A 24,365-nucleotide genomic window follows, 5' to 3' on the forward strand; every position below is an offset into this window, starting at 1 on the left:
ACAATAAAAAAATAATTCAGCTAATCAGCGACTTTTAGCAAAAATTACCGATTTCAATTGTTTGCGATCACCAAACTATTTTTATTTTGACCTACCATTGTTTTGCTGTTTTATATTTTGCTTTAATTTATAGACACGTAAACTTCATCTTAGAAAAATAATCTTCAATTGTCTGCCTTCAAAATTTTATAGAATGTTTATCTTGAATCGTGCAGTTCAATAGATTCTTTACTTTTGGTAGGACTAATTACTCAAAATATTATGAATTTAATTTATTAATTCAGGAAATTGAATCAAAATATTATGAATTCAGTAATTTAATTTCAAAATATTTTGTAAGGGACCTGGAGAATTTGGCGGACCTTTGGCCTGAATTTGTCTTGATCGGTCCCTGGTTCGAACCCGTGCCCCGTGCTTTGAAGTTTGAACCTTTTTCCCGCCATTTTGTTTTATTTTATTTTTTATTCCATTATGTGTTCTTTCACAAAAATCACACATGATTTTATACATAAAACACATTTCGCATGTTAAACTATCGTGAAAATATTGTGAAAGGAGTTTAAAAAAATAATATAATATAAATAAACTATTTTTAAGGGATTTTCCCAGTTTTTAGGCATTATTTAAATTTCCCGAATAAAAAATTTCTTTTTTGTACATAGGATCCTTTAATATATCGAAAAACACATTAAATAAATAATATAATTATATTATTGTAACGTAAAATGTAAAACATTAATGCAAAATAAACCTCGCGGCTCTATGTTATGCAATGGATGAGTGAAGTCTTCTATAATATGTCATGCTAATTTTATCTCAAGAGCTTCTTGAAACAGTAACCAATGTAAAATTTTAATTTCAGTTATTTTTCGTTCTTAAGCTTTTTTAATTATAGAGCACCATTCGACAGCATTTTACTTTTCCAAAAAGGCTGGAAATAAACACATCACTTCATTAAGCTACGAGAAATAGCGCTTAATAACTCAGAATTTCTGCTGATTTTTTCCCAGAGACGTTAAAACAATGAAACGTTTTATAATTTTAACTACCTAATTGTGTATAGTAGATACATTTTTCTACTTTGATTTTTAAAATCTACTTTAAACATTTAACTATCTGTTTAAACTAACTAAAATGAGAATGATAAGGAAAATTTCTTTGAACGTAAATTACTAAAGAGCAAAGATATCTATAAAAAAATCTAAAAGCAAGAATATTAACCTAGACTAAATTTTAAAAATTCGGACTGCAGAACTGTATTTATCTAATTTTTCTAGAAGAAATAGTAAATTTAAAATTCTGCGCTTTTTATTTCTAAAAGTACGTGTGGCTGTAACGGACTTCGAAAAATAATTCCGAACAAAGAACTAGTTTGTAGTACAAACACTAGTTTGTTTATTAAAACTAAATAAAAGAATGGACATCTATGTTTGACGTAATTGTTTAAAATGTTATTGAGACAAACTTAATAATTAGAAAATTCCTGTCAGTTTCAATCCATCGAAGGATGTCGGACATTTCGTATATTTATATTTATTTTGGGTCCTTAAACATTTCTGTCACTGATTTCAGATAATAGTGTGAGATTAAGCTATTTTCTTTAGAAAATAAGGCGAAATTTTAATTGATTTGATTTGTTCATTTACGTCGCACTAGAGCTGCACAATGAGCTATTGGCGACGGTCTGGGAAACATCCCTGAGGATGATCCGAAGACATCCGTCGCAATTTTGATCCTCCGCAGAGGGGATGGCACCCCCGCTTCGGTAGCCCGACTATCTGTACGAAAAGTCTAGCACTTTACGGTAGAACAGTTTAACGCGGACCAATACCGCGCACCCTCGGTCCCTACGCAGACTGATCCAAGTGGTCACCCACCCGCACACTGACCGCAACCAGTGATGCTTGACTTCGGCGATCTGCTGGGAGCCGTGTCTTAACGATCAGTCCACGGCGGGACTCGAAATTTCAAAAAACAGAAAATTTTTTTTAATTGCTCAGTTGAAAACTTTGTCATTTTAAGGAGCTAATTTTGTCCATTTGAGTAATTTTTAAGTCATTTTACATCATGTGATATTTTTATAACTGATTTCGTAAATATTCATGTGTTAATAATTAGGTTTATTAGCTAATTTTCTCAAATTTAAAAATGAAGAAAACTCTGTTTAACCATAACTTGAATGAAGCAAAAATAAAGAATCGGAATTTACTTAGGAAATTAACAATATGGCAACATAGTTGATGGTCAACACGACCTTCTGAGAAACTCAAAAAAATTTGCACTGCAAATTATTCACTGCGCTGTTTTGTTTTCAGCATGATTATAATTTGCTTTACTGCTAAATAAATAAATTATAACCTATTAATTTCATGTAACTTTGCATCATATAATCTTTTTAAGCTCTGCAATTTTGTTATGTTTTTAGAATGTGAATGAGCTGTATGTAAACAATTTTTTTCTTCAAAATTAGTTTATTATATTACATTTAGTCTAGATTTGAAATATTCTATTGTTTTCTTTTTAATATTTTAAAATGACAATAATCGTTTTGTTAAAACATTAATTTTTTATTTTTAGCTTATTATCATTTATTTCATCAGCTTGATTACCTCCTATATTTGTGTTGAAGGAATAAAAATGACTAATTAGAGACTATTTAAAGTTTAAATATTTATATTTGACGATTAAGTGTTTATTTAGTTATTAAGTATAAGTGTTATTAAGTTTTCATTTTCAATTGTTATGTAAACATTATCAAATTTCTAATTTATGTTATAGAACTAAATATTTTGTTACATATTGAATAATTATTTAACATTTCTATATTTTTTTAGCGTTTGGTAAAAAAATTTACTCTAAAATTTACTGGTTTTCGTACAAATTTTGTTAACATTTATACTTTATTTGCCTGTAAAGTTTTAATAAAAATTTATCAACTTAGGAGAGTGTTCTGTAGATAGTGTTTGTTTGAAATCATAGAGAAAACTTCCTCCATTAGGTAATTTTTCATTCTGAAAAATTTTGATAACTAGAAAGAATCAGCTTCAAAGTTGAGCTTTTTAACTAATCTCACTTATTTACAATTAGGTAATTTAATAATTGCTTACTTCTATCATTTTGTGGATAACATAAATATTTATAAACTCATAATTGGAATACAGTGCAAAATTTGATAAAAAAAAAAAGTTTATTATAAATTCCACAAGTGAAACTAGAAAATGAACCTTGCTTTTAAATAAAATAAAATTAATGGTCAATAATGTATAATGCTATAAATGTTAATAATTCAGCTTTTTATTAATGAATTTTGAACTTGAATCTAACCTCAGAATATCTGAATAATAATAATAAGTTAAAAGTTGTTAAATTTTTAAAAATAAAGGTTCAATTTCATGTTCTAATAACTGATTATAACATTAATTTATTACTATATTTATTTATATCTGTAAAACTCCTTTTGAATGGGTTAAATTAAGTAAATTATAAATTTTTATTGTAAAACTTTCAATCAATATTAATTAAAATCAACTGATTTAGAAAAATGACACCTATAATGAAATTAAATTTTTTTCTAGTAGAAAAAATTTAATAGTTAATATTATGCTAAAATTGCAAATTATTTGTATATTACAAAGAATATATAATTCTTTTCTATTTGTAGATGGTTTTGATGATTTTAAATTTTTACTTAATGATTATTTCCTGATGGTTTTTTACTGGAATAAACAGGCAAAGATTTTGTTGCCTCAAAACTTTTTACCTAGATATTATATTCTTACCATTGCTGAAATTTAAATCTTACTACTTTAGGTCAGCTTTTTAAATATAAATGAACTTGTATTATAATTTGTATAATTTTTAAAAATATTTATTCTTTTTATTTGGAGTTTTACAACTTGCTATAGGTTTATAAGTTTAGGTTTGCTTGAAAAAAATAGGATATAGACTTAATATACTTATCCATTTGCTAGGTACCGATCGACTTTCCTGGTGAACCTTTTAATTTTATTAAATTTGATTCACACATATTAAATGAATCATGTAGAAATTACCTGATCTCTTTACACAATCGTAGCAAATGAATAAAATACTGAAAATAAATTATTGACTGTGCAAATTAATTTGTAAATAAATTCTTTTACTTATATTTCTTGTAAATTGATTCACTTTTAGAATTCTTAGTTGTGGCTTCCCCACCCAGTGGAATGGCAGGCTATTTGAATAGGTCTTTATCATTGAGTCCAATTGAACCTGATCCTCCTAGCCTGCCTCTCGTGTCGAATGGAAACATGAAGCCCAATAACCCCACTTCACCTAGAATAGATCTTTCTGCTTCGCCACTCAAAATTTTTGGCTTGGCTAAAAAGAAGATAAATGATATATTTCAAGACATTGATGTTTATGTAGATGAAACTTCTAATTTTTTAAGAAGTAAGTAGATACATTTAAGAAAATGGCTTTTTTTATTTTTTTTTAATTAAAATTATTGTTCTTTTAAGAAGTTTCAAAGCTTATCATGTAATATTTTTCTCTCTTATGAAATGATATGATGGACTTTGTTAATACAGTAAACTCTCCTTACTACGATATCCGATACAACAATAACTCCCTCTATTTTGATAATATTTCATAGTCCTGATGAACTTCCATATGAATTAATGTTATCCTCCTCTCAATATTAAGATATTCTCCAAAGCTGTAAACCCCTGTAAAACGATTATTATTATTATTTTTTTTTTTTTTTCAAATTTTAACCTCATTTTTTCTCTATCTATTATTGGTTTTCAAATAATGTAAAAAATCTTATTTTATCATCTTTTGCCATTTTTCCATTTTTTTCTGACAAGAGAAGACTCACATCTGACCACTCCAAGAGCTTCCATTCTTAGAATTGCTTCCTTATCTCTTAAAAAGTTACAGATGTAACATTCTTATCTGATTTCATTTCATTCGTGTTAAAAGCTGATCATGAGTCACAAATGACCACACACATCACATTAACACCTGAAAGAGAATTTTTTCCGAAGAGGGTGGGTAGAACACCATTCACAAACGTAAATCATCTTCTTACTTTGAACTCAATGCAAATTTTGTTGGTTACTTAACAATCAAAAAAATGAATAAATAAGCAAAAGTATCTGATTATTTTCAATAAAAACAGTTTTCAGGTATGTTTGCTATCGTATTTTATTTCAATTGTTTTTAATATTTAACCATAATTAAGCTATCTGCAAATTAATTTTTTACATAGTAAATGTATATACATTTACAGTTAATACATATATAACATTAGAATGAAAAAAAAAAAATCTTATTGTGTCCTCAAAGTATGTAGGCCCTCGATATAACAATATATTTATTTGGTCCCAAAAATACTGTTATAGCGAGGTTTTACTGTATTATGCTTTTCTCCAAGTTTTATCTGTATTCTTGGTTTGCATCAATTAAAACATATATCGTATCAATGCCAAGTTCTTAATATGCGCACATATTTACATCATCAAATTTATAACTATTGTATTTGTTTGACTTTTTTTTTTTTGTGGAGTAATTTTGTTTCTACCTTGGCTTAATTTTATTTTTGCATCTATCTTCAAAATAGGTTTTGGTTTCTTACATTGTCTAATTTATATAACATTTACTAAGTTGTATGTTTTGCTGTCAATATACCTCTGCTACATTTATGCTGTGAGTATTTAATGAGATGAATATTAGATGTGTACTTTTATTACTTACATTTTCATTGCTTCTCTGAATAATGTGTTGTGGTAGTATGTCTCTTTTAAAAAATAGTTTTGTTCACATCATATTATTGCTAATTGTGATATAGAAATTTAATTACTAGCCTAAATTGACTTGATTAATTATAGTTAACAACAAGATGTTTTGAGTATTTTGAGTATCTATCTAAAATTTTAATTTCTTAACAATTTTTCAAAATATGAGATTCCATATGAATAACATGTATTGCTGTAATAAAACTACTATTATTTTTATTTATCTAATGATGATAGCAGTTTCTATACTGAAAGTTTACTTAAGATTGCAAAAATATTTTTAAAAAAATTTCCAAGAATTTATATGTAGTATATTTTGCTTTTTTTTTTTTTACTTTGTAGTAACTCCATACTACAAAATTGCTCTTTCATTTTTCATTTGCTATTTTTTTCTTTTTTCAGTTTTTTATAATTTTTTGTTTTAGGTTAGTTTTATTATTATTATTATATATATAATTTTTTTTTTGAGCCAGCAGGTGCCGAACTGACAAGGCACTTGTCTGCGACTCAAGTTCATTGTTGCCCTCGGCGTAACGTTAAATAAGCAACACTTCTGGTATCTTCCTTATTGAAGAACGTAATAGTTCAGTCCCAGTCATTAGGGGGGGGGGGGAANATTAGGGGGGGAAAAAGCTATGTTTAGTATATTTCATCATATAGGCTATTAAAAGAAACTATGCTATTCCTATAAAAACTATCCTATCCTATCCTATGCTATTAAAAGGAACAGTTCTGACACTTAAATTAAGAAACATTGCATTATCATAACTAGAATTTAAAAAAGAAATTTCCTTTATAAAAATTTATGTATTTTGGATTGCTTTACTTTTGCTTAAATATTAATTTTAAGACTTAAATCTTTATTGATCTAATAAGTAATATTTAACATAACAGTATTAACTCAAAATAATATAAATATAGTGTATGTTTTTTTTCCCTAGCAATTTGTTTGGATAGTGACATCATTACTAAGAAACAAGCTGATGAGGTCCATGAACTAAAAGAAAAAATAAATGGCATTCAGGAAGTATTGGCTAGAAAACATATGAAAGTAGTGTTTTTTGGAAGGTGTGTTATTTATCCTAATTTCTTTGACTTAGAATGTTATCCTAATTTGTGAAAATATTTAAATACTAGTTATATGGAATAATATATTAACTCTACTACTTTTGCTACTATTTTCTTTAAAAATGCAGTTCTTATTATATTCCTCTTGAATTTTTCAGATTTAATAATTCACTTTTTATTGTTGTTTAAACCAAAGGTTCTTAAAGTATGTGCTGAGGCATATCCAGGGTTAGAGGGGGGGGCATAATCATGAGGTGAGTCATGCCTCTAGATGCCATTACTCTAAGACTAATAATAGTCAGATATTAGTTTCATGGCAGAGTTAATAGAGTCGTAGAAATATAGTAGATTAATATTCTGTCCTAAGTTTATACATTGCTATTGCTAGTAATACATTAGTAAAACTTATTAAGTATGAGTTATATTAACTTTGTATATATTCTCACCACTTACTTCCATAGTTACTATTTCATAGTCTTACCTTGTTTACTAATAATAAATAATTTACCATCAGCAAATATTATATTACTGGGATACCATGAGAGTTTTCAATCTTGTGAGGGTGCCATTGCATATAGAACTTTATGAAGCCCTGGTTTAAAGTATAGTTATTAAAAGATAATTACAATTTTCGCTTGTTACTTAATTGATGCATATCACTGTAAATATATTATAGGACAAGTAATGGAAAGAGTTCTGTCGTTAATGCTATGCTTCAAGATAAAATTCTTCCAAGTGGAATTGGACACACTACTAACTGTTTTGTGCAGGTAGAAGCAGCTAATGGATCAGAAGCTTACATAAAAACTGAAGACTCAGAAGAACATCAAAATCTCCAGGTAATCACAATTCATTAATTAAATGAATTTTTGTTGTACATTTCTTTTGATGAAAAAAAATATTGTTTGTAAATATTGACGAAATACACCTAAAAAGTTGAATTATGTATGTATAGGGAAAAAAAGTTTCATTGTTATTGATCTATTATATTTATCACCTGGTACAAAAAAGATGTTGTCATGTGCTATGGATTGGCTAATTAATTTTAACTTAACCTGCCATAGCTGCTCATTATATTGCTCTAAACCATTTCTAATGTTAGTTAACTAGAGATTGAGAGATTTGTCTGAGAAGAATTTTAAGCATACTTCTAGAATGACCCAATAAAACTTAATCTCATGGCGGTGGCTCAAGGGATAGCACGCTCTCTTCCTGGTGAGGTGGCCAGGTTCTATTATCAACGATGGCTGATTGATACGAATTTGGCTTCCAGCTTGCACCCAACTCAGCGCTGATGTAAGATATACGGGATGGTTGGCCATCATTCTAATAATAATCCCCTTGCTGTCTTGCTAATCATGGAAGGTTTTTGTGTTTTTTCTCTCCATGTACTGCAAATACTGGTTGGTTCAAACAAAATGTCCTCCACAAGTATTCTAAACATTTTATGTGTTTTGTTCTAAAAATTTGATTAAAGTAAACATTAAAATGTGCCACAGAATCAAAGAAAGAACTTGCAGCAAGTTTTTTTTCTTCAAGATTTTGATTTCTTATCTCACATTTAGAATGTTGGTCCTGGTGTATAATTGGACACTCTATTTTTGATTATGTGATAGAAAATATCTGGTATGTCAAGTGCATAAGTTGACTCCTAAAAAAAAAAAAAATGTGCAATTTTCTATTTTATTGTGAAGTCTTTTAAGATGTGGGATTTCGAATTATTTGAATTAGGATGCCAAACCAGATACACCTGCCCAAACTCAATACTTCATGGTTTCTTATTGGTCTCTGTTACCTAAGCAGCATTGCCCTGAATCCAAGTTAATAGTATTTTGCAAATCAGAAAGATAAAAAATTTTCACCTCTCTCTATTTAGTGGCTCTCTAAAATAGTAAATAGACAGAGTGTGAAACTGGTATAGAAAAAATTGTGCATGAATTGGCTGCTTTGTGGATTCTTCAGTATTATAAAGTCAAGGTACAATTCGGTCAGCAGTTAGACCACCAATACAAGTGGGTGATCCAGTGAATTTCAGTTCTTGGGGTTATATGGCCAGCCTATTGCCTTTTTAAATGCTTAATTCGCTAAAATATATCCAGAACTTTTTATTATTTCACTTAAGGCATTTTCTTGTAATTTTGAGTAAACATTTTATATTTATGTATATACATGTGGATTACTAAAGCTGTTTTATTGGCATGAAATGAAAATTGATAAAAATTTAAAACAATTCTGTAAAAAAAATTTGTTAATTTTATGTTACATTGAAATTATTTTATTTGCAGTCAATATCTAATTTAGCCAATGCCCTGATGTCACCCAAATTTGGCGATAGCTCTTTAATAAGAGTGTATTGGCCGGCTGATCGTTGTCCTCTTTTAAGAAATGATGTTGTTTTAGTGGATAGGTAAATATTTTTGTTGTTAATTTCTTCTATTATTTTAAATGCTAAAAAGTCGCATTTTAAATGCTACTTTTTAAACTTCTAATATTTCCTGTGCTTTGGTTTATTTAGAAATAATAGGTTCTTAAAATGTGGGTTGGGTGACAATTTTTTTTTTACCAAACTATTGCTTTATACTCTACAAAGTGTACCAATAATATTTTTTCTAATATTGCTTAAGTGGGAGATCAAGGATGTTGCGATGATTTTAAATGATTTGTTAGAAGAAAAAGAGAGGAGAAAGGGCATAATTTAGTTCCTAGAGAGAAGAATAAATTAAGTGTTTGGTGCCTAAGTATTTAGTCCAATCTAATGTTTGTTTCAACATATAAAAGTTTTGTGATAAAATTCTAAAATTAAGTTTTTTGATATTTGAAAGCAGCACTTGTAATAAACAGTATGTGTTTAAGCATTTAGTTGAATTTAATATCTGCTTCTGTCTATCTTAAGTGTTTGTTGTGTAAACATATAAAAACCTTCTTCAATAATTGCTATAAGCAAATGTTAAAGTATAGTTTCTGTGCTCTTACTATGGCATTTACAAAATCTGGACCTCCTTATATGCTATTATTTGCCAAACCGGTTGCAGTGATTAAGAAACTGGAAGGAAAAAAATCTCTTTTTTTTTTTAAATCTAAATTTACAAAGAAATTAAAAATTCCATCCAGTAAGTTAGTTCACATACAGGATAATTCCATTTAGTATATTGTTTGATTTAACAAAAAAGAAGAAAAATAATGTAGCATTTTTTTTTTTTTTGATAAACTGAATGTGTTATATGTTTGATTGTGTAGATTTTCTTTATTTATCTCTTCTATTTTAGAAAATGTTGCTAATTCAAAATTTTAGAAAATTGGAAATTTTCTCTGGTCATTTTGACTTTGTATCGAACTTGTATGGGAATAACTTTCAATAAGAAAATAAATTTCTACTCTTTTTACAAAATTAAAAGAGTTTGTTGTCTAGTTTTTTTTTTTTTTTAAATATTTAAGTAAGTCCTGTTTCTCTGTATATACATATTTTTCTTGTTTTTAAAATTAAGTAGTAAGTGTATTTGAATTCTTTAAATTTCAGTCCTGGTATCGATATTGAACACCATATGGATGAATGGATTGATAAATATTGTGTAGATGCTGATGTATTTGTGCTTGTTGCAAATGCAGAGTCCACATTGATGGTTGCTGTAAGTTTAAAAATTTTATTTCATTTTTCGAATCTAAATTATAGGTCTTTGCTCATTTATAAATAACTTCTAACTGTCTGAAAATATGTTTTGGGAAAATTTTATTGGAAAACAATTTATTTTAACCTAATTTATGAAATTATGCAATTATTTTTTCTTTCTTTCTATAATTGTTTTCTGATATTTTTATTTGTTAAAAATCCCCTTTTATTTGAATGTTAACCTTTTTTTTAAAAAAAAAACGAAATATGGCTGACTTTTATTCAGTTTATTTAAACATGACTATGAGCTAGCAAGTAGAATTTTTTAAAAAATATCTATGCATTGAAACCTGCAGGAAAGACCACCTCTGTGTAGTGACTTCTATTTACAACCACTTTTAAGAGGCACGGAATTTTTTCCATTGACTTTGTCTTGAAGAAAACCTGTAGAAGAGACCATTAAAACTTTTCCCAAGTGGCTGGAAAAACCTTCACTCCAATTGCGGAAAATATCAAAAAAAGGAAACACGAGAAAATATCAAAACAAGAGATATTAACCAAACAAATTAGTTTATTCAAATGTATTCAAAATATTTGTGAGTGACTCTTATTTAGAGAGTTCTTTTTCACAAAATCTGAAAGAGATCGACAACCTCATGTTGCAGTTAGAGTGCACTAAAGGCTAGGCTGTCGATGATTCATATTTAAAATTGAAAGTTAAATTATATATATAAAAAAATTATTTTAGGTAAAAACTTAGTATCTCAAGAAAACAAACCTTTTCTTATTCTTTAAAGATAACTAATTTATGATATAAAACAAAATTCAAACTTAGACAAAAAAGATAATTGTTTATTTATTTAATTTATAAATTTGTTTTTACACATAATTATATCAGTCGGGGTAATTTTTATTGATGCTAAATTTGGTTCAGCTTTCGGGTTTTAACGACGCCAACACAAGTGGCATTTTCATACCAAGAAAATTATGCTAAGCAAAATCATTTGCAAAAAATCATGTACCTTCATTTACGACCCTTTTTCTGTGGAACAGGGAGTGATTGCTCCTTAGAGGTTTCACTGTACTATGTTATTTCCAATCATAATCACACGTGTTACATTTATGTTTAATAAGAATTTAAATTCTAATTATATTATTAGAATTTGAATTATTAAATTTGGATTTAATGATGTTTTAAATTCTATTTCTTATAATCTTTATAATTTATTTATTGTTTGCTATGCATATTTAAATTTTTCACTTAAAATTGAAGTTTTTTTCTTGCAACAATTCTTCTCATAAATCTACTTTGATTCCAGGAAAAACAATTTTTTCATAAAGTCAGTGAAAGATTATCGAAACCAAATATGTTTATTCTAAATAATCGATGGGATGCCTCTGCTTATGAGATAGAGTTCTTAGATAAAGTGAGTATTTTATTTATATATTTTTTTGTTTTGTAAATGTATTATGTTAAAAAATGAAACTTGGTGACAATATATCCTTATTTATTCAAGCAAAATATGTTGCATTAATAATGTTATTAGCTAGAATTTAGTTATTTTAAATTATGTATTTTTATTTTAAATGTAACTTTAATGTATCAAAATTCCTTAACTCAAAAATTTTATATTCTCCTGGAAATAGAGAAGAAACTTGCTAAAAGGTTTTTTTTGTTTTGTTGAAAATAATAATAATTCTTAAAATTTTGTAATGAATGAAGTATTAACTGTTCCTTTGTAAAATATTTTTATTATACTGACATAATTTTTTAAAAAAAATACTCTATGAACAGTAAGTATAAAATATAGTGTTCTGTATAATTAAAATGGTATGCATGACGTAAAGTAAGGTGTCGTCAATAACATTATTAACATTTTAATTGAAAATATTTGTCTTCTCTTTGGCTAGTGGTTTTCACATATTATTTACCAGTAAGTTAATCCAATTAATTCTAATAACATTCCTGTGTGTTACACAGTTTAACATATTGTTTATTATATTCAATTACAATGCATGGACTTCATAATAATTTTTTATGAATACTTACTGGATAGTTATCCACTAGTTTCGAATTGAGTGCTTGTTACATTTTTTCAATTTATGTCATTTTATACATTGGTCATTTTAAATTTGTCTTTGCATTTTTCTTTCTTTTTCTTGTGATAAATTCAAGGCAATTTATCATGCACAAGCAGTGAAACAAGTGTTTTTATTGAGTGTTTTTGTGTTACTTTTCGTTTTATTAGGTTCGTAAGCAACATATGGACCGCAGTGTTAATTTTCTTGTTGATGAACTCAAAGTAGCTAACCGCTCACAAGCAGAGAATCGAGTGTTTTTTGTATCTGCAAAAGAAGTATTGCTAGCAAGATTAAAGCAACAGAAAGGAGAACCATTACATGGTAATGATCACATTTATATTCACGATATTCTATAGATAAAATATAAATTCTCTATCCTCTCTGAACAATTTCCTTTCATATGCCATGTATGGTTTATTAAAAAAAGTAATTTCAGTATTTCTCACGTTTTCTTTTAGTTATGAATGGTTAATAAAGGGCATCACCTTTTAAGCTATGGTTATTATTGTTTTTTAATATTCTTAAACAACAGTTAAAAATTCAAAAATTAAATTTGGGAATTTGTATTTATTTGTTATTTACTGTTGTTTCTTCCCCCTCCCTAAGTTAATTGATGAGTTTAAGAAACATATTTATATTTAGGTTATAATGTTAATGGTTTAAGCTTTGAACATAATCCACACTTGATAGTAAATTACAGTAGTGAGGAGGGGGAATTACTAAATTTATTACAGATAAAATAGATCCGGTATCCAGAAAACCGTGAAAAATTTTGCTCGGTTTTTCCGCCATTTTAAACTAGAACAATTATGAAAAAAGGCGGAAATTTGACTCATCGTTGAAATTGAGTAGAGGAAAATTTGGGGGAAGGGGGGAATTTTTCTCCCTGTTTGCCCTGAGAAATGTCATTTTCTTCCGTGACCCTGAAAATCTTTTGATCGAGAGAACGGGCAGGAAAGGGATGTATGTTTTACTTTCTCCTATATGTCAGAAAGAATAGTTTTTCTGATAAGCTGCCGTCAATCAAACTCAAAGGAGTGGCATGCTGATTTTGTTTTCTCTTTCATTTACGAGGGGGTGGAGAAAATGCATTGCACACACATATCAGTGAACATAAGATGAAAGAGAAATAAAAAAGAAAAATATATTCCCATACTTTACTACGAAAAAGTAAAATGGAAATACAAAAACGATTAAAATACGGCTACTTTTTATTCAATAATAATAAAGTAGGAATAAAGTTAAACTGAATTTAATCATTTAAGAAATAATCAGAATTTTGCAATTATAATTTAGTAAATTATTAACATAGTAGGGGTAACCTAGTAGGTAACCTAGTAGGGGAAAAATGCAAAAGCTATCAATCTAGCTTTAAATGATTCCAAAAAGAGTTATAAAACATCTGTTAGAATCCAAATTTGAGAGGTTAATTTTTTTTAAACTCATTATTTAAAAAAGTGGATTAAATAAGAAGAAGAAAATTGCGAACATATAATTAAATACGTGACACTCCTTCTAAGAACATGTTTTAAAAAATAAAAGTTAAATAAAATAGTAAGTATGAATCTTTTTATAAACTTGATTCCTGTTAAATTTAGAATCTGGGATGAAAATTCGGAAATTGTGTTGAAAATAGGAGCCAACTTATTAAGTATCAGATATTGCAGACATCCATTATAAATGAATAATTCAATTCACACAAAACTGTACAGCTATGTTTATTGAAGAAGATAAAACTTTAAATATAAAGAAAGAAAACTACGCCCAACAAAACTAAACATAACTCTTACAAAGAAGAAACATAATCTATACAAAAACACCCACTTCCTTCTAGCCGAAACACAACAGGAAGCGACACAACTTCCCCTAGAAAGTGACACAGCAAAGAAGAAAACACTGCCCATCTATTTGTTTACATTTTCCAACAAATTTATCAATGATATCCTCCGAAAGTAAAATAACGGATTCGTAAGCCCTGGGAATAGTCAGGAAAAACAAGATTTGAAAAAAAAAAGTCAGTGAATTGTCAGGGGGGAAACGCAATTTCACCCCAAAACTGGGAATTGACATTGTCAGAGAATTCAACACTCAATCAAATTGGATTTGGCTCTTCCGTTTTTCGTAATATCGTTATTTGCGCTCGCGCATTAGGGGATTTAAAACAGTCCAATTTTTTTTCCCCAAACCAACCATCTTCAAGATTCTTCTATTATTCTTAACCGTTTCTAAGTGTTGTCATTTGGATGTCCGAGTTAAGGATCTTGAAACTTCTGCCTCAAGGGTATTATTTTAAATCCCCTTTAGTAACTCAGTTTTTGTTATCCTTGATTTATTATGACAAATTGTTTTATAATTTCGGATAGTACATTATTTATTACGAACAAAATGTTTTTTAATTACCTATTATATTTATCTATTTAACATCTATTAGCAAAACAGTTTTATTCTGTTGAATAAATTCTGATTCTTTAGAAGTGCGGTATCATTTGCAAGTTTTTCTTGATGTAGAATCACATCTGCTTTCTTCATTTATAATTAATAATTTTCCGCTATTATTAATATGATTTTAATGATATTTCAGCTGGTGCTATTGCTGAGGGCTTTCAAGCTCGGTATTTTGAATTTCAAGAATTTGAGCGTAAATTTGAAGTGAGTAAAATACACTTTTTTTTTTAGAAAGCAATCCTATTTGCTTGAATTACACTTGTATATAAGTATAGAGTGGGTTGCTAATATCTTGCGGTTTTACTTATTTATTTGTTTAACTATTATAATAGTTGATGATTATTGGTTTTAATAATTATTATATTAATTAATATGAATAATTTACCATACCATTTTTATTGTCTTAATAACAAACATTTAGGTAGTAAAGCCTCTTACTAGAAATGTCTTTCTTATGTGTAGAAACTTGTTATTTCTTTTTTATCATTAATTTCTATCCTTATATATTATACCTTGTTAAAAATTCTATCCTTCGAAACAATTTCATAGAAAATTTCAGATCTGTGAGAAACCATTGAAAAATTGCATACCAATTAGTGCCAGCTTTACTGTGGAAAATTTAATCTCGGCTCATGCCAAAAGGAAATGAAGCCTCTCTTACCATATTAATTAGATGATGCTATTTTTATTGTAACCTCCAGCAATATTAAATTTGAAATTTTTATCAAAATCTATGCAATGTTTCCTGGAATAAAAAGTCATTCAAACATTTTAATCCAATTTTTCCTCATACAATTATGTAATTTCTTAATGCATTTTTGATTTTCAATAAAGTTGTAAATTAATAAATAGTAAAAAATATCTCAATTGCTTTTTATATGTATATATATATATATAAATATTTACAATAATTGAATCTTTTGGGACAATGTCTCATGCATTACTATATGAGTAATTTAAGTTTAAAAAAAAATCCAAACTTTATGAATTTTTTATAGCTATTTTAAACTACTATGAATAATGTAAAAAACAATATGCAAAGCACAAATAAAATAATTACAACAATTTACACCCAATGACCTGTTTTTCATATATTGATTCTGTGTGTAAAGCACTTCTGAATTTTTACTAATTTATTGTACTTTTTACATTTGTGTGTTTTTTTCTACTCCAGTATAAAGGTAATCCATATTTCTTCGGATATTATCTTAATACATATTATGTATATATAATTTATATACATGTATTTAAGTCAGTTTATAACTTATCCATATGTTTTTTTTTAAAACATTACTTTTGTTTCAGGAATGTCTGTCAAAATCAGCTGTAAAAACAAAATTTGAACAGCATACTCAGAGAGGAAAAAATATTACATCTGACTTACGCAAGCTAATGGATAGTGTTTATGAACAAGCTACTCAACTTAGGTGAATAAGCAAATATTTTTTGTAAATGGGGTGATTTTGGTGTTATTTTAAACTTTTATATGAAACATCTTTCAGAAAAGTCTCAAACATCTTAACATTTTTAATTTTACAATCTCTATTAGCTGTAGTAAATGTTTAGTGCATTCTTGTTTATCCCCCCTTTCTCATTAGTTGGTAAAATAGATGATTATCCTGTGACTTGAGGTTTCTTAAAAAAAATGTAGAGATAGAGCTTTCAGATAAACATAATATGTTAGATGTTTCAAATTATCATGTAGTCTTATCACTCACTATTCAGTGTTTTGTTATGGAAATAGAAAATACAAAACCAAATTTTTTATTATTATTATTTTTTTTAGATATTAAAACTTTAAGTTGTAGATATATTTTTTCAGAATATTTTCATTTATTCTATTGTTTTAAGAATTAAAATGCTTATTACCATGATTTATTTTTCAGTAATTTTTTAACCTTTTTTTTTTAAAAAAAAAAAATTCATTTTAGCAAATTGTTTTAGACATGGCAACCTTATTTGCTATATCTTTTGAACATTGCAGAAAGTTTTATGTCAGTTGCTTGAAAGTTAAAAATGATTGTTCTACCTACTTAAAAATGTTTCTAAAAAGTCAACACATGTCAAACTATTGCTTATTTAAGTAATTTAAACTTTCGCTACTTGACTTTATAGACCTCCATTGCAACTATTTAATGAGCTTGTTAAGTTTTTTTTTTTACAACTTCAAACTCACTTAAAAAATGAATAAATAAATTTATTGGGATTATGCAGATATTGTGTGTGTTTTTTTTATTGATTTTTTTTTATTGATTTTTTTTTAATTAACAAACCTACATCATTGAATTATTCAAGGTACTAATAACTTCAAGGCAATGATGAAAAATTTTTTTGAACATTCATTGAAAGAGTTAAAGTAAATTTGATTATAATAATAGTGTTAAAATTAATTAGCGGTACTTTTAAAACTACAGGAAATTATAATAAATTACCCTGTGTTGAATTAAACATTTATTCAAAACATCTTCCCAGAGTAAAGTTTCCCTTGGATTTGAAGGAAGATTGTTTCTTGACTTTTATTTCAAGCCAGCTTGCTTGATCCATTTTTAAAATAATTTACAAAATTGGAAACACATTTCACATTAGAAATTCGCAGCATGTATAAAAAGAAATGAAATGAATAGTTGAGGATTATATTTAATTTTCTCGAACGAAATTCTACTTACAAAGTGTTCAGGTACTACTTTTCAGATTTAACTTAATTTTTTTAAATAAATATTTAAAGAACCACATATACCATGGTATAAGTAGACTTTTTACTTGTAATAAATTCGGACAGTCAATGATCTTAAAATATCGATGCATTATAAACAGTGAAAAAGATATGAACAGTTTGACTTGACAAATTATCCCTTTAAGAAACTATTAACATATTATCTGCAATTAATTTTGCATTTTCTCTCATTGTATCTTGTTTACATATAAAGGTTTTGTTTTGGAAACAATACTTTAAATTACAATACTTTAAAAAATCAAGAAGAAAAAATTAGTTAATTTGTTCAAGAGTGTTTCAGAAAAAAATATAATACATAAAAACTTTTAAACTTCAGGTATTTTTTATTTAAACTTAACATATCATCGAACTAAAAATTTAAATATTACAGAACATCATTTGCAACATTATTTAGTGTTAGCAGTGTTGTCATACAGATCCTACTCTGCAATGGATTTTACTTCATCCTTATCTATTAAAAATAGTCAAAAAGAAAATAGTCTTCACCCCCATCTAAAGAATTCGAAATTCCATATTTTTAAATTATTTTATAATGATATTTAAATTCACGTGTCTAGTATTATTTGACACATGATGTCTATTGCAATAATAATCGACTTATGCACCCAACTCGCTAAGTATTTACTATCTCGTAATCAAAAAATAAATAGTTTGTGCTAAGTTGTTTATCTCCCAAGAATGTTAAAGGACTTATAACTGAGGGAAAAAAACTAGTAGTTCAAACTAATTTTGTCGCTAAAAACTTTAATTATATATTTTTTTAAAATTTAGTTTATGTTATTGATTTATTTTACTTAACATCGCATAGCATATCTAATCCTTATCCTTAATATTTCTATCTCTTAATAGGACTCAGAAATTATCCCTGAGGAAGGAGCAATATGAACGTTTAGACTTCACCCAACAGCAGCTCAATATACTGACTCAAGAGGTGAAACATGAAATCTGCAACATATGCGAAGTAGTTGAGAAAAAAGTGGCTGCTGCTTTAAGTGAAGAAATCAGGAGGTTAAATGTTCATGTTGACGAGTTCGAGCGTCCTTTCCACTCCGACAGCCTTGTACTCAGCGTCTACAAAAAAGAGCTGAACAGTCACGTAGAACAAGGGTTGAGTAGTAACCTGAGGGGTAGACTCTCTAGTCAGATTCAAATGCTAGTCGAAAGCTCTCAAAAAGACATGATCGATCGAATGTCTTCACTGATACCTCCGGAACACCGGCCAAAAATGGTGAATGTCTTACCTCGACATAACTTTGAGGTTCTCTATCGAATCAACTGTGATAGCCTGTGCTCTGACTTCCAGGAAGACTTGGAATTTAGATTTTCATTTGGGTTAGTAAACATAATCAAATGTTTCCTCGGCCCACGTGAGTCTAAAAAGGTTCTTGGGAAGTCAGTGGAGTCCGTAAGTGTTTTTCCCTGTTATTATTTTTTTTTATGGGCTTGTTATTTTTTATAACTATTTAGATTTTTTAATAATAGTAATTCTTTACTGTCTGGTTAAGAAGATGCTACACCATGGAAGAAACTTTTTATTGCTAATTTTCTTTCACCTCCATAAGTAATTAAAAATTTAAAACTTTAGAGAAAGGAGTTCAGGCAAATCAAGAATAAGCCACGAACTTATAAGTATTAAAAAGAAATTTTCAAAAATGAAAGCAAAGTAGGAAAGGTTAACTTAGGATTATGCAATGAGGAAATTCTCTTCCAATAATTTGTTTGCATTTTAAATGTTTTTTTTTTTCAACAATTAAAGCTTCATGGCTTACTCTAGACAGACTAGGATAAAATGAAAAGCTTTCTGCAAACACAAAATCTCAACTTAGAAACTTTTTGCATGCATTGTTCAAATCTTGTAACTAGTTTCAACCCTTTTGTCACCACCTCATTTTGGTGAAATTTGTTTGAAAATCACAGTTTTTTTTTTTTTTTAATGTTTCATTTTTATAGAACTTTATATTGATTTATAAACATACGGATGAGTTTGGTAGAAAACCAAAAAAAGTTTAAAATAGAAATCAGAAAATGTCAAGGGCAATAAAACACTTTTTAAATACAGTCGGACCCCGATTTAACGAACCCCTATTTAACGAATTTCGCGATTTAACAAATTTTTTTTTCAACCCCAGCAAAAACAGAGTCAAAAACCCCTAATTAACGAATAATTAACCCCGAATTAACGAATTATTTCAGCATCCGGAAAAAATATTTTTCATTAATTTTGATCAGAAAAATACTGCATTTTTTTGTAATTGGCAGATTCTAAAGGGAAAAAATCTTTCTTGGGAGAAATAAAATAGAAAAAGTGCATATTCGTCTCAAACAAAAGAAAAGCCCGCAACAGGGAAAAACAAAATTCGTCATGGGTAGGTGGGCAGAGTCAATAAGACATTACACTTGCAATGTCATTTTCCGGGGGTTTGTCACGTGGACTATGAGTCAAACTGGAAATTCCTTTCTGATCTTAGATAGTCGTTTATAACTAGCAATTTTTAGCTATACATATGTACAAAAAAAAATATTTTTTGAACCCCGATTTTACGAATGACCCCGATTCAACGAATAAAATTTCCGGTTCCGATGAATTTGTTAAATCGGGGTCCGACTGTAATTGAAAAAATACTTGAAATTTGATGAAGAAATAGGAAGGCTAAAGACCGTTATACTCAGCCGCAGGCTAAGCATACATTTATAAAACTTATTAACGGAGGTATGTGCAATAAATTAAATATGTTCCTAAAAGAATTTTTCTACATCTATTTTAATATTTTAAATTCTTCTTAGTTTTTATATATTTGACTTAAGTCATCAAAATATTTTATATTCTAGGTACCATGGCCTGTTCCTAGCACCCCACAAACTCCAAGCAATGAGATGAGACACGTTACCCCATCTCCAGAATACCTTGCCCTACTCCAAAAGCTGGCTTTTGCTTCACCATCATCACAGACAACTGTTGGAGTTTTGGCTGTTGGCGGATTTGTAAGTAACCAAATGGGTTTTTTTTTCTTTCTCTTTCTTTCCCCTAGTAAATTCAAATTCAGTTTTATAAGTTAACCCCTTGTATGAGTATGTAGTTTCTACTTAACTTGGCATAGATATTTTTCCTTTTCGAACTCAAAAGTTAACAGCTCTTAGCTGTTTCTTGATGGTTGTTGACGTGGCAGAGATCTTAAATCTAGAAACAAAATTGCACTAATATGCTGTTGCTCTTTGATTTTTATCACTTGATATCATAGGTAGATAATTGTCTAAATATTTATTGCATCATACTGAAGAAACCTAATTTTACCAGCTATAAATTTTATGGTGTTGTAATTTTTTTTTCCTTTTTAGAAGAATAAGATGATAGTATATATCTTATACAATAAAATTATAATTATTATTATTTTTTACAGTAAACTCCCCATTTTTCTTGGGTGGATTATCCGCATCACAAATCATCCTTGCTTTATTGTTTTTTTTTTTAAATGATAAACAGCATAGCATTTAAAATTGAAAATAAATAAATGCATAAAGATATAACTATTTTAAGAGTTTTGAGAGCAAGATAGTAGCAAACATTCATGTTCGTAGCCCTGTTGTTCAAAATTATGACCAGTTCAACATTTAAACATTGCAGCTTCGAGTGCAATTCCTAAGTAAAAACGCATTGAAAGGATGAAAATGGTGAGGCATTCATAAAGTGCAAAAGGCAACGTGAGTCATGTTATAGCTGTCGAACTACAAATGCAGGATAAAGTTCANTTTATTGTTTTTTTTTTTTTTTTTTTTTTTTTTTTTTTTTTTTTTTAATGATAAACAGCATAGCATTTAAAATTGAAAATGTATAAATTCATAAAGATGTAACTATTTTAAGAGTTTTGAGAACAAGATAGTAGCAAACATTCATGTTCGTAGCCCTGTTGTTCACAATTATGACCAGGTCAACATTTAAACATTGCAGCTTCGAGTGCAATTCCTAAGTAAAAACGCATTGAAAGGATGAAAATGGTGAGGCATTCATAAAGTGCAAAAGGCAACGTGAGTCATGTTATAGCTGTCGAACTACAAATGCAGGATAAAGTTCAAATTTCAATAAATAGATTGTCACTGATCAAAGCAGTATCCGTATTGTTACTATTCAAAGCAATGATATTGATAGCAAGTAAAGAAACTTAGTTTTTTCCCTCTTGCTTTCATATGATGAATGGGAATGGATTATCTTCAGTCATTTATTTAATCAACATATAACACATTCTTGGAACACTTATCAGTTATATAACTGACAACTAACAAATGAATATGGTCCCCACACAACCCCTGATACTCTTATACACCTGATGGATTGAATTGAATTGAATGTAGGGTTTAGTGGCGCAAGGTCCAGATGAGGACATGCTGCGCCAATATACACCTGATGGAAAAAATGAATCAATGGTTTGAAATTTATGGTCCATTATCATGATTTCAGAATTGTTGTCAGTTGTTTATTTTTAGTTTTGTTACTGATAAGAGTTTCTAAAAATCATGTATGCATAGTAACTCTTTATAAGAAGTAATTGAGGTTTTTCAAACAGTTTTTTGCTTTCTTTTTCAATAGTGTATGAACTTCCAAGTTAAGTCTACTTGTGCCTGTTTTATTTCAGTCTCCTGTCTTTCCAACACCAAGAAACAAAAAGAGTTCATAGGCTTTTTCATGCAACAATAATGAAAAAATGTAGAAGAAAATGTGAAGAAAACTGCTGATAATAGATAATAAAAGATATTAAAATGTATAATTTGTATTAAAATAATTTATGTGTGCCCTTTATAACAGGGTTGCCACTCCACAGGGAAAACCTGGAAAATTCAGGGAATTTAAAAATCACCAAAATTAACAGGGAAAATGCAGGGAATTTCGATTTTTTCATTACAAACTGAGAAAATACAGGGAATTTTGTTTCTTATTTTTGTATTCTAAAAAATGGTGACCACTCAAAGCGTCATCTATGGGATACTTAACCATGATATTTCAGCTATACTAAACTATTTCATTTACTATAGCATTATTTAAGTATGTTCAGCTTTTTTTTCCAGCAATTAAAACTAATAAATATAGTTAGCCCAATATAGCTCACACAAGAACACAGTAATTGTTGTTTCCTCTTAATATATTGTGTATAATATGTACAGGGAATTTTTTTTCTAGATTTGAGTGGCAACCCTGTATAAGCGTTTTGCGAATTATTCACAAATTCGCTTATACACGCTAGGTGACCCACTCATTTTCGCAGATAATCGAGAGTTTACGGTATTTATATTTTATTTTTGAAGGAATTCTTGATCTATCTACAAAAAAAATATCTTTGAGTGTAGGAATTTTTCATGAAATATTTGAACATTTTGAATTGACATTTAGAACCGTATTTCAGAATTTATTGTTTTAATTAGCTTATTTTCCCAGAATTTATTGAAATAATTATAAATTCTAACTTTTTAGACATATCCTCTAATTTTCTGATCATATTTTGCAAAATGCAAAGGTAATTTTGAACTGCAGATAAAAGGTTGAACTCCCAATTTTTAATCCATATTTTAAAGGAATAACACTGAGAGAAATGGTATATTGACATTTTACCATGTTTAAATGCTGTAAAACATGCTTTGTGATTGCTGCATTTTGTAAGGAAATTATTTGACAATAAGTTTTAGTCTCCAAATGCATTTTTACAATTTCTTAGTAAAATCTAAGTTCTATTTTCTTTGAGTTGTAACAGATAGTTAAAATTAAATTTGTATTGTAGAATTTATTAGATATTGTAAAAGTTGTAATGTATTATTTCAATCCTTTTATGTAGTTGATAAAAACTGTTGGCTGGAGAGTTATCTTTGCTGGTTTTGGCATCTATGGGTTATTATATGCATATGAGAGATTATCATGGACTAATAAAGCTAGAGAAAGAACATTTAAAAAGCAATATGTTGGTCACACAACTAGGAAACTTAAGCTTATCTTAGACCTTACTTGTACCAACTGTAGCCACCAAGTTCAACAGTAAGTTATGTTAATTTTTCTGCATTGGTTATTTTTGTAATAAAATTAGATTTCTAATTAAGCATGCTTAGTTAGAAAATTGTATGTTACTGAATGATTTCTTATATTAACGGTCATAATAAAATTCATATGGAACACATTTAAATAGATTGGCTGTCACAGTTCTTCGGAAACTGTTGTTTTGGTTTTTCTTTGTAGATATGAAACTTACATTTCAGTTATGCTGATTTTAATGAAGTTGAAAATATTTTTAATTAATTATTTTGTTTGTGTTTTGAATTATATTTGTATTTTTAGATTTGAAATCCATTAAAAGATCGTTGGACTCATGCTACATGATATTTTAAATCACATAAAGACAAGCCTTTTAATTAATAATATAAGAATTAAATTGATAATGACATATAAGACATAACAATTATATTTCAAATAAATTCCTTAAAATAAATATATTTAGCAAAATATGAATTCCAATTTAATGTTTTTTTATTTTAGAATTTTATTCTTCTAAAAATTTGAAATTCAAGAAATCTAATATATAAATTTAGATCAGAAATACAATCAGATACTTTAGAGTATTTATTTTTCTAGTCTGTAGTCTTTGTAATTCAGTTATATAGGGTGACCAAAATAAAA

The 24,365-nt window shown here is 28.0% G+C and overlaps 1 protein-coding gene across 2 annotated transcripts in view; it reads left to right on the plus strand.

Annotated features, from left to right (window-relative positions):
• Positions 1 to 2,200: 2,200 nt before the first annotated feature.
• LOC107457351 (Mitochondrial assembly regulatory factor) overlaps positions 2,201 to 24,365 on the plus strand; it is a 28,627-nt gene continuing 6,462 nt past the window's right edge. Inside the window, exons 1-14 of one of the 2 annotated variants that reach the window (XM_043045186.2) lie at positions 2,208 to 2,439; positions 2,942 to 2,998; positions 4,174 to 4,431; positions 6,719 to 6,845; positions 7,522 to 7,684; positions 9,131 to 9,252; positions 10,363 to 10,471; positions 11,772 to 11,879; positions 12,702 to 12,855; positions 15,116 to 15,183; positions 16,285 to 16,406; positions 18,563 to 19,118; positions 20,543 to 20,695; positions 23,533 to 23,729. In XM_043045186.2, coding sequence (XP_042901120.1) covers positions 4,206 to 4,431; positions 6,719 to 6,845; positions 7,522 to 7,684; positions 9,131 to 9,252; positions 10,363 to 10,471; positions 11,772 to 11,879; positions 12,702 to 12,855; positions 15,116 to 15,183; positions 16,285 to 16,406; positions 18,563 to 19,118; positions 20,543 to 20,695; positions 23,533 to 23,729 — 2,105 coding nt within the window. In that variant the 5' untranslated portion in view covers positions 2,208 to 2,439; positions 2,942 to 2,998; positions 4,174 to 4,205. Of the gene's footprint in view, positions 2,440 to 2,941; positions 2,999 to 4,173; positions 4,432 to 6,718; positions 6,846 to 7,521; positions 7,685 to 9,130; positions 9,253 to 10,362; positions 10,472 to 11,771; positions 11,880 to 12,701; positions 12,856 to 15,115; positions 15,184 to 16,284; positions 16,407 to 18,562; positions 19,119 to 20,542; positions 20,696 to 23,532; positions 23,730 to 24,365 lie in introns of both variants that reach the window. The other variant, XM_043045137.2, reaches the window with a different exon arrangement.

Source organism: Parasteatoda tepidariorum, chromosome 3, assembly GCF_043381705.1.
Source record: "Parasteatoda tepidariorum isolate YZ-2023 chromosome 3, CAS_Ptep_4.0, whole genome shotgun sequence".
NCBI classification, from domain to species: domain Eukaryota; kingdom Metazoa; phylum Arthropoda; class Arachnida; order Araneae; family Theridiidae; genus Parasteatoda; species Parasteatoda tepidariorum.